At 35.9% G+C, this 12,200-nt stretch overlaps 1 protein-coding gene across 1 annotated transcript in view; it reads right to left on the bottom strand.

Moving 5' to 3' along the window:
* Nucleotides 1-1,410: 1,410 nt before the first annotated feature.
* Smp_176770 (dock-9, putative) overlaps nt 1,411-12,200 on the bottom strand; it is a gene marked incomplete at its 5' end in the record, with an annotated part of 121,428 nt that continues 110,638 nt past the window's right edge. The window contains 5 exons of the mRNA XM_018791786.1: nt 1,411-1,564; nt 3,544-3,682; nt 5,726-6,017; nt 9,786-9,855; nt 11,087-11,274. Of these exons, the coding sequence (XP_018645106.1) occupies nt 1,469-1,564; nt 3,544-3,682; nt 5,726-6,017; nt 9,786-9,855; nt 11,087-11,274 (785 nt within the window). The 3' untranslated portion in view covers nt 1,411-1,468. The remainder of the gene's footprint in view (nt 1,565-3,543; nt 3,683-5,725; nt 6,018-9,785; nt 9,856-11,086; nt 11,275-12,200) is intronic.

Raw genomic sequence — 12,200 nt, 5'->3', positions numbered from 1 at the left:
GTCCTAGAGTGAACATCAACTCTGAGATGCAGGTACATCCAGCTGACGAGTCCCAAATAAGACGAAGCGCGCGTCAAACTGAATTACACTGCTAGTCACTATCCATCTTTGCTTACTATGCTTGTGAATTAAGGCTATATCGAGGCAATACGAACAGTATGCACATATGCCAATTAGAGACTGACCAGTTGCAGTCCTAACACATCGACGGGAAGATTCAAATAAACAATACTAAATGAATTTAAAAGATTAGTAAATAGGAATATTATTCCAAACAGTGTCAAATACAATACAAAAATCTCATGTTTTTATAGTTATGGGCTGAAAATAAATCATCTTTTCGGACAGCCAATAGGCACATACGGGGTCCTTCTCATTCATCTAATAGGGAAGCTACACGTCGACATTCTAGAAAGTTCCGCTAGCAGTGATTGGATGGAATATCTTTGGCTCTTTCTAGGCTTCCCTGAGTTTTTCAACGAGCCATCCTTACACTTTGTTTATGACAACGCCGCCTATAGCACCTCCGGGGGCTACTGCCCATCCCAAGCCCGGATAAAGGAGAAGGGTTAGTGACCCCACCCCGTAGAAAACTAACTCTCTAAAAAAAGAACACTAATCCTTTGTCTATGACTACCATTCAACTTTAACATTGTTGTCATGGTAACAAATCTACAAATTCCAATAATCGAATATATATAAAATAATTATTTATTATGTAATTAAGTAACAGAAAAAAATATCATAATATATCTATGGTTAAAATTAAATCAATTTTCATTGAAAATAAAAGGTGTACAATAATATTATGATTGTGATAGTAGTAGAAGTATTGGTAGTAGTAGTAGTAGTAGTAGTAGTAGTAGTAGTAGTAGTAGAAAGATTGATCAAAATAACCTTATCAAACAAACAATAATTGGACATAGAAATGCATTATAGATGAATACTTATAATCATGATAAATACATTTGATCCAAATGGATTCATACACTGTTGATCTCAATGGGTGAAAAAAAAGGGTAATAAAAAAGGAAGTTACTCAGGATAATAGACAAAGGTTACAGTTTTAACATGAAGTAGTTCATTAATAAGCTAAGATTAAAAATGAATGATTCATTTTTATACAAGTTATTGGTTACTGCCTAAAAAAGCAACATGATTTTCACACTGAATGAGTGTTTTCTTTAATTTCTCTTTGATGTTATATACTACTATTATGTCGATGAATATAAGTAGTATACATTGAATGTGTATAAATTACAGGAATCAATTAGCTGGTTATTATTATTGTTATATAAAGATATGTGAATTATCATTGGAATGTTTATTTTATATATTTCATTCATATTAAGAATACATATAGGTAACACATAGATTATCATTGATGAATCAGTGAACAATGCCCCCCCCCACATCAGTGTATACTATTCTTGTGATAAAGATGAAAGAAATGACAAAAAAAAGGATTTCAATGAATTTGATTCATAGTAGATGAAGAGGATGTCGGTGTTGCTGATGATGATGATTTCGGTCCAATTCTTAATTCTTTTTCATTAATAATAATCTGGAAATAAGAAAAGAAAAGAAAAACGTTACTGTTGCTGATGAACATTATATATACTGACGGTCCAAAGCCCGGATAAAGGAGGAGGGTTGGGCATGGGGTTAGCGATCCAATCCCGTAGAAAACTAACTCGCTAAAAAAACGTTAACTCTTTGAAAATGATTGCAACTCAATAACAACAACAAGATAACACCGAGAAGATGTATTGACGTAGATTCAGAGTTCTATCAACTTCTCCCTTTTGCTACTCGTCATATAAAAGATTCAGTACTTGAGTATTAGGAGTATTCGGTTATTCTTCGAACTAATCTTTAAACTACTTCAGTCAAACAATGTTGTTTGAAAAATTTTCAAGATCATTCTAGAAAATAATGATTTGATACTTTTAATTATACTAATTGAACAGTTATTAGAAACTCAAATTCAACTTAGTATTGTTTGTTTGAATCTTTTCATTGATGTTTAGTACTGCCATTGATCAGTCTCTTATTGGAATATATGCATACTGTGAGTATTATCTCGATGGAGCCCTAATTTACAAACATTATAAACAAAGATGGATAGTGGCTAGCAGTAGGATCCTGGAAGCGCATTTCGTCCTATTTGGGACTCGTCTGCTGGATATACCTGAATTTGAACTTCAACCCATTGCACAAGAAAGTGGCTATCAGGACTCAGTAGCTATGTGGATAACGCGATGGCATTTGAAGCGAATGGTACTGGGGTCGGAGTCCCAGAGTGAAAATTTGATTTATTATTGTGGATTGTAGTGACATCTATAATTTCAATAGACTGGGAATAATAACATACTCATCTTTAAGTTACTTACTTCACATTATTGGCATAATTGAGTAAAAACTGATGTGCAATGAATGTTATACACATTAGACTAACTATATGTATATACATATGATTGATCAGTGATAAGTTTTTTGCCTAGTATTTTTTAGTGTTTATTCATTTAAACATATAAATATTGGTACAAACGGGCATCAGATATATATGCGCCACACATATCTCATTTGATTTGTGTGAGGGATGTGATACTGCCCAAGTGCCCAAAATGACGCAGGTGGTTTTCTTAGGAGGCCACGCATGGGGCCTTTAACCTAAAGGTTTAATCCATAAGGCAGTGGAACAACGTCAGGAGATGCAGTCCCATGGTAGTCGGTGACCAACGATTGATTCATATACTATTTGTTCCTTCAGGATCATGGAGTCAGCCCATGTGCACCATTGGTTTGGAATCAGGGTTTTCCAACTCCCCTAGATGTACCCTCTGTGTCCACCAACCTAGTTTAGACGCTGGACACTCGCTTTTCATCCTCTCAATTTCGTAAACAACACCCTTGGTGAGAGAAGGCAGTGCCTAGGACTTCCTTGACAGAGGCTATATACGCGTGTTCATGTGAGAGCATTTCGAGAGGGAGAGCGGACTCTCCCCACTCTCGGCCGTACCAGGGCATTTTGGGGCTTTAGTGTTGGACAAATTATATTGATAAAGTTGAAATATAGTCAACGGTGGAATAATACTTCCTCTTCAAAATTCTACGGTAGATCTTCTTTACCAATGTCGACAAACGATAAAGCTTAAGTAAAGTAAGGTTCACTTGACAACTACTAATAATCAATTCTTAGCACTGTTAATGGTATAATCGTAAATTAGTTTTAAAAAAATTAAACAATATGTAGATAATTTTATAGAGTTGAGATCATGAGTTAATTGAAACTAGACCACCATCGATAACCTGGAAGCACTGGACGGCCATTTCGTCCTATTATGGGACTCCTCAGCAGTGTGCATCCATGATCCCGTACCCGCGAGATTCGAATTCAGGACCTACCAGTCTCTCGCCAGAGCCGTCCAGTGATCCCAGGTTTTCGATGGTGATCTAGCTTCAATTGACTCATGATCTCAACTCTATAAAATTACAAAAATCTCCACTAAACCCCTTTTGATAATATGTAGATAAACTTACTTCTTCTTTTAATAAATTACTTAAATCAACACGATAACGATCTAATGCTTCATGCATAGCACGATATTTTGCTTCATGTATATTTGACATTAAATTGTAATAATATGTAAGTAGTACTAGACAAGTTGATAAGAAATCACTATACATAAATGAGATAGAAGAAAAAGAAAGGTGAATAGTTTAATGAGAATAAACCATTAAAATGATAAAATAATACATTATCTGGTCTATACAGCTAAGTCAAGGTCGAAAACCAGCCCGGTTTTCTCTAGTCTGCTCTTCATGAGCTTTGGTTAGATGTCCAAGTATTATTGAGGCTAATATTTTAGACAGTATATTAGTCAAATTGATTCCGTTTGTGATTGTCACGAGAGGACTTTTGTCCTTTCTTATAAGTGTCTTCGAAGCATTGCTCGTATATCCTAGGACCACCGAGTAATTAATACAGTAGCTAGGAAACGGGTACTAGGTAAGGATGGCAAGTCGATTGATGAAGTAGTGAAACTTCATCAGTTGAGATGGCTGGGACATGTGTTACGTATGCCCAACCACCGACTGCCCCGACGTGTAATGTTTTATGGTGTAGGAGTAGGTTGGAAGAAAACTAAGGGCAGCCAGACCAAAACGTGGCACAAATCCATGAAGTCACTGACAAGTGGACTGAGCCATGTTGGTAGGTGTAGACTACCTGGTTGGGATCCGCGAGATGATAGCAACCGATGGTTAGAGACCTTGAATGACATGGCTCAAAATCGTTTGCAATGGTGATGGTGCATCCACTCTTTGTGTTCTACCAAATTCTAATCTTCTGAATTCTTCATATCTCTATCTTTTTTCTCTTTCTAAATTTATTTCATTGGATTATACTCCTTGAATAAGATCTTCAAACCCTAATCTTTTGCATAATGCTTATACTCTTACTACTTCTACCACTATAGGATTTGAATGGACAACTGCATCTCTATGTTAATGTGGTATGGCAAGTTGAACTGATGTACGTACGTACGAAGTTCTACGTTGTGACTGTCTGAATACATCATCGGTCAGTCCATAAGCAGTACAGAACCTAACATATAAGTGTATCAGTAGTTCAAGAAGTCAGCATGCTCCAACAGTGAATGAACTTTCACTAATTTGAATGATTCACAGTCACTTTATATAATTTCTCTAACCATTAATTATGATAATTGTGAGAACCCTAACAAACTGATCCACGCCTAACTACATGGTTCAGTTAAACAGCTGATGATTTCATGGACAATTGTCACAACTTGATTTGACCATCCTGTTTAGGTTTCTTTCAACCTACTATTCAAATCATTTTTTACCATTATAATGAGTATAGAAGGTATATTTACCCAGTGAATCTCTCATTACTAACTAATTATGAAAGAATAATATAGAAGAGCAATATAAACATTAATATTAAAGTAAACAAACTATCTGGAACCAAAAATATATATTCATCAGTACAGGGCTGTTGAGTTTCTTTGAAATCATGAACTGAACAATGTTAGACCACCATTAAAAACCTAGAAAGATTGAAAGGTCGTTTCGTCCTAGTGTGTGACTCTTCATCAGAGCAAGTTCACGACCCCATTTGCCGGAATCAGATCCAGAACCTTACATTTCATGAGGATGCTTAACCTCTAGACCGTCAAGACGAGATCCAACGGTGTTAACCTCTAACTTCATCCAATCCAAGATGTCGTGCAACCATTTTCCATTGTTTTCGGTAGGTAAACTATTTCACAATCGACACGGTTGAACTACACTGGTCACGGCTTCTCATTAGAACTTCGGGAATTTCAGTGATTAATACTTTAATCGTTAGCAGAATTTTTTCTTCGTAATAAAAGGCATATAAGTAAGTTAAAATAAATGTGGCCATTTCCGATAAAACATCGAACAATAGTTGAGTAAAAAGTAATGTAAAACATTCTATAAACGAGATCTCTACGAGTAACATTATAGATATAAACCAAAGCCTAATCCCTTCCACACACCTACAAAAAAACTTCGCTTGTAGCTCCTCCAGGGGGCTACTGCCGGTCTCAAACCAGGTTAAAGGAGAAGGATTGGGTATGGGGGTTAGCAACCCCATCCCGTAGGAAACCAACTCGCTAAAAATAAACGCTAACCAGAAAAAAAATTATTCAAAGAAAAAACTATACTAACTTACAAAAACAACTCTTTCAATCGATTAACTTTAGTTATAGGATAAAGTGATTGATTTTCTACTTTTAAAAATGCTTGAGCATATGCCATTGGACCAGCATTAACTGTAGGTAATAATGCACCTTGTAATTGCATATCCATTAATAAAGGTATTTTATAAGTAGATGTTTTTGAGTTGTTCACATTACTACTACTATTTATAGTATTAGTAGTAGTAGTTGTGATGTTATGAATATTTGAAGAATTTGCAATCATATTGATGGAGACACGTTTATCTTCATTTAAAGTTGGATTAACTAAAATAATGGATAATCAAAAAAGTTGATGGTAAACTACTTACAGAAAAGGATGCAACCTCACACACAGAGTTAGTAGTATTAAAAACAAAGCAAAAACTGAGACCTATGTATTCGACCAAGATGATAATGATGATGATGATGATGATGAAGCAGTAAATCACTGATGAAAACAATGAATGAAGAAAACACAATTTTACGAATTGATGGTAGTAGTGATCAATGAAACTCTTATTCAGCGATTTGATTATATCTTAGTTGTGTAGGAACCTCAGTCAGTCAGTCAGTGAGCTACAACGTAGGACTAGGCACATTCATGCATCGGTTCAAGTTGCCATACCTCGTTAGCACAACAAGATGAACACCATATTCATAGAAATAGTTAATTTAGTGGTGATAGTATATAAAAGATAGGTTGTATATAAAGATATAGTATAAGGAAGGAGTCTGTTTTTGTCAAGCATTTTAATCTCAAGGTTTAAGGGAAGATAAAGAGTGTATACACCTGCGCCATTGTGATCGATCGATTCTGAGCCATGTCACCTACAGTCTCCAACCATTGGTTACGATAGTCACGCGGACCCCAACCAAGTAGTCTGCATCTGCCAACATGGCTCAGACTAGAAGATAGTGACTTCAAGCTCTGATGCCACGTTTTGGTTTGGCCGCCCCTAACTCTCTTTCAACCATCCCCTACCCTAGTCAGCATAGCACGTCGTGGTAATCGGTGTTCAGGCATTGTAGGAACCTGGACAAACAGATTTCAGTTGGATATGCTCTAGAAGGTTCGTAAAGAAGATAATTATCTGACTTAAGACAGCACAGGAGTTCCGTGTACAACTATCTTCGAGTGGTTATACCGTTAATTTTAGTTCGTGAAGAAAACTTTCTCCAAGTACATAACTTCGATTAAAAGTGATTGTTAAGATGCTCACCTTGGAAGAACACAATCTTATTGATTATGATCTTCATACTGACTCAAATCATCAAGCTTGAGGTTCAAACAACTAAAGATATTATGCATTGGATCAATTTACTTTTGGCATTTTCTTAAATCGTGAGTTAAGTCCATTTATTGCATTTTATGGTGTTAATTTGCACTGGCTGCGCTGATGCTAAGTATGAAAATCTGGATCAATATGATATTGAAACACCTCGTCCCAGAGTCGAGAAATAATAGACATTTATAGTCACTCAGACACATGAAGTTTTCAACTACTTTCAACGGTTTAACAGAAAGACTGAATGTAGGTAACGACTTCTATCAGTCGTTTAAAAACTTCGCTTTTAAAATATGTGAAGTACATGTCATACGTACAAACACGTCAAAGGTTGGTTATTCTCAGGAGTGTGTTATGCTGACTAGTATTGGGGATGGTTGGAAGACAGTTAGGGGCGGCCAAACCAAAACATGGCATCTGTCCACAAAGTCACTAACTTCTAGTCTGAGTCATGTTGGCAGATGCAGACTAATTGGTTGGGGTCCGCGTGACTATCGTAACCAATGGTTGGAAACTCTGTGTGACATGGCTTAGAATCGATCACAATGGAGCAGGTGTATACACTCTTTATCTTCCCTTAAACCTTGAGATTAAGATTGCTTCATAACTTTTTTCCTTCCTATACTATATCCCTATATACAACCATTCTTTTACATATTACCACCATTAAATTAACCACTTCTATGAATTCGGTGTTCATGTTGTTGTGCTAATGAGGTATGACAACTTGGACCGATGCACATGTGTGCCTGGTCCTACGTTGTAGCTGACTGACTGCAATTACAAACCCATTCCAGAATAAACACATGATCTACATGTCTAAAGATGGGCGCGGAGACGATATTTTAAATCTTTATAAGGTATCTTGTAGGCTAATGATGAAGTAGCCTGATGAAATGGTCAATCGATGGTAATCAGAAGTTAAATGCATTCAATTGAGTCAATGGATCTATTTCCTACAGATAGAATGGTATCTATATATATGAATGAGTATTTGTATATTTCATTCGGTAGTCCAATACACTTTCTCACTTACTCATGTGTTCTCCCTCAAGTAGTCAGTTGGAGGGTTAGCACATAGCATGGACTAATTAATATCAAATTACAGATTATTTCAGTTTTAATCCTATTTAGGATTTGAAACTGGAAACATACTAGTTGCTATGACAAAAGAGTACATTAACAACAAAGGATATATATTCATAACAAGAAACCAGGTAGCTATCACAGAAAACATCCAATTTAGACAACTGTGGAAAATATAGTATTGGGACTCGTCGATATTGTACATTCATCACTTCGTAACCGGAAATTTAAGCCACGATCTTCGGTTTCCATTGATTGAAGTTAAACATGTACAATATTGAATACTGGTCAATGGTCTAGAACGTTCATGCAAAAGATCGGCTTCTAATTTTAATAATATAAATCTATACTTGATATATGAGTTAATAGTTGGTTGTTTTCTCTGTGATAGCTGTCAGTCTCTCTTATGAACATACTCTTTTTCAGCGAACCTTTTGATTAGATGTGGAATGCCGAAGAATCTCATCCTAATACGAAATGACTATTCAATGCTATCAGGTTTTTTAATAGTTATCCAGCTAAGATCAGTTTGTGATTTTAATGAGAATTCGATTATCTCCACAACATTATACTAACAGATGTTCGGTAATTGAAGACAATGAAAACGCAATCCTGAACCTAGGTGCTGATACACTTTGATCAACATCATAGAACTAGACAAACAACAATTGTAACTACTCAGGAATTGATCAATTGTACAGACTTATACATTCAACATTGAGTTACAGAATTCTGTGTAATGCTTACAGAACTAAATTGGAGTAATTGTAATGAGGCTATAGAGGGGTGGGGGACCCAAAATCTGTTACTTCAAATATGACGGTTTTAACCACTAGGTGGCCAACACCAATGCACCCTATAAAACTCCACTGACCTTAGGTTAGCATAACAATGACTATTATTCCATTTGACAGTAATCTTCATTCAACTGTAATAACTTTACACAGTTCTAAACATCAGAGTTCAAATAATCATACCAAATACTTCAATTAATTCTTAACATTACGATCAAATCACGTGATAATATAGTCTACACAACGACAACACTGTTTATTTATTTAAACACATAAAAATTGGTACAAGGAAGCACCAGATATATATGCGCCGCACAAATCTCATTTGATTTGTGTGAGGGCTGTGATACTGACCAGGTGCCCAAACCGAAACAGGTGGTTTTTTTAGGGGACCACACCCCGAGCCTTTGACCTAAAGGTCTGATCCACAAGGCAGTGGATCATCGCAAGGAGATGCAGTCCCATGGCAGCCGGTGACCAACGATTGATTCATACGCCATTTGTTCCTTCAGGATCCTGGAGCCCATGTGCACCATTGGTTTGGAATCAGGGTTTTCCAACTCCCCTAGGTGAACTTTCTGTGTCTACCAACCCGGTTAAAGCGTCGGACATTCGCTTTTCGTCCTCTCAATTTCGTAAACAACAGTAATGCCATGAGAAGGCAATGAGTAGGACTTCCCTGGCAATGGTTGTATACGCGTGGTCATGTGAGAGCATTTGGAGAAGGAGAGCTGACTCTCTCCACTCTCGACCGTACCAGGGCATTTGGGGGTTAACAACATGTATGAAATCTTAAAGTGAAATGATCTTTTTGTTCATTAATTTTAGCTCAATCTTTTAGAATATAAACTTTCTAATCTAAAATATATAGTCATTGTATAACTAACCTGAATGTTGACAAGTTGTCAGATTATTACGTAGAGTTATTAAATGATTCATTAATTCTTGATTTTTACACTGTATAAACAAGAAATAAAAAATAATGTCGACTTTAATAATCATAATAACAAATGGATGGTCATGAATAAAAAGAAGTACTTCATTATGTGTTGATAGCTCATCACTCGATGTCTTTCGACGCTTACCCCAACTATCGTATGACAGATTTGAAGATTTTGGAAAAGGCTGTAATAAACAGTGATATCTCGTCTAGTAGTATATAAATATTGTATGGTAGATAATTAACAGATTGATATTTATAATTTCTTTATAGTTGAACGTACATACCACATACGGATTCCAGCGAAAATATCCAAAATATGAAGAAATACCATCTCACTCATAAACCCTTGATAAACCTAGAACTCAACGAGATTCGTCTAGATGATGAGTAAACTGAAATCACTATTTCATAGAGCTTGTTAGTAGTTTTTGAGATCGCTGATGTACAGTCAGTTATATATTGATAAAAACGACCATACAATAACTAGGTTGTTAGTTAACGGATATTATGAATGCTACTGGAATTTTAATACTATTTGGATTTCAATACAGTTATCTGAAGGTTATGCACCTGTTAGATGCCTTAAAAGTTCAGAGTTTGATCTCTGAGGGAGTCGAATATGCTAACTGTCAGGAGGAAAAACAAATGCTTCGTTGTTCCTGAATTTTAATGGTTGCTTGATGCGGGTCAATATCAATGATGCAAAAATTCCAATAATTAAACTACCAGAACGGACTGGTTTAAGTTTTATTCAGTTAGAATGTTTTAAGTTCAATGATTATACAAAATATCGGCTGTTTAACAGTTACGATCCATCAAAAATGACCTAATTCATGAAACACAGACTGCAAATTTCACTGAAGTCCAACTGAAATTCAATATTAGTACAGAACAAGGTAAAAATACAAAAATCCTATGGTAAGAATCTGGGCTCCTTGAAACTGATCTTGTCAAGAAAGTGACACAGTCACTAATCAATGACATAGAATGATAGTCATCACCTGGCTGAAGATGGAAATATACACCAGCGCCCAGGTCTCATAGGTGGACCGTTGTGTAGGACAATGAACAGTTGTCTAGTGTTTCTTTACGTTTCAGGATTCTCCAGATGAGTTCAGTTGATAATAAAAATTATCTCCAAAAATTATTGACGAGGACTTGTGAGAATAAGTGGATCTTGAAAATACATAAGTATCAAAGACGTTTACAAGAAAAGGAAGCATTTTATGTTCTGCTTTGACCTACCTGAATAGCATCTATCGCTGAATCAATTGGAGTAAAATCAATCTCTGTTACTTGTATTATTTCAAGTCGACGACGTATATGCGGGAATGTTGCCTCAGTAGTTAATATTGTACGACGTTTCCATTGGATAGTTAAATCATCGCTTTGTTTTGGACCTGGTGTTAATAGGCATTCTTCTGTGGATAAACCTATTCAAAAATTAATTATATGAAGTAATAAAAAACAATAAATCAGTATAATAATCTCGATAAACAAGGAGCCCATAAGGAGATATGTATAATGTTAGTTGGTTGAAGATAGTCGGTAGGAAATCTTGGACCTAGGGTTTTCGAAAGGAATGGATACTCCCTGTGGGATCTGAACCCACATCAACCTGTTTCAAAATCTGAGACCTTAACACTGAGCTATTGAGACTAAGACTGATCTGTTGTAGGAATGAAACATTTTCAAGTGATTATTCACTGATTCTTGACCAATTTCACGTTTGTTTAGCCCCTAAATCGTAATCGAATTTTAAGAATCAAATCACAATTTAATGAGCAGTCGAAATAAGGAAGTCAATTTCATTCTGAATGACTTTAAGTGTTAGTGAATTCAAAGTCTTCAACAGTATAAAAACAATACAGTTATTCATATAACGGCAAATATAAACCATTTTCCTTTCCCATGATATATAACAAGGTGTCACTAGGATTATAAGACATGAAGAGGAAGACGATTGATGAAATATAGCTCCTAAATTAATTTCTTATATTCACTTAGTATTGTTTTGTTTGAATCTTTCCATTGATGTTTTTGGACTGCAACTGGACAGTCTCTAATTGGCATTGTGCATACTGTGAGTATTGCCTCGATATAGCCTAAATTCACAAAGATGGTAAGCAAAGATGGATAGTGGATAGCAGTGGAATCCAGTTTGACGCGCGTTTCGTCCTATTTGTAACTCGTCAGCTGGATGTACCTGCATCTCAGAGTTGATGTTCACTCTGGGACTCGAACCCAGTACCTTTCGCTAGAGACTGAGCAGCTGCAGTCCAAAAACATCAACGGGAAGATTCAAACAAAACAATACTAAGTGAATTTAAACTTCACCCCATTGCACAAGAAAGTGACT

Source organism: Schistosoma mansoni (assembly GCF_000237925.1).
Source record: "Schistosoma mansoni, WGS project CABG00000000 data, chromosome 1 unplaced supercontig 0076, strain Puerto Rico, whole genome shotgun sequence".
Lineage (NCBI taxonomy): Eukaryota > Metazoa > Platyhelminthes > Trematoda > Strigeidida > Schistosomatidae > Schistosoma > Schistosoma mansoni.
The sequence above is the reverse complement of the archived record's forward strand: the minus strand, read 5'-3'. Positions and strand labels throughout refer to the sequence as shown.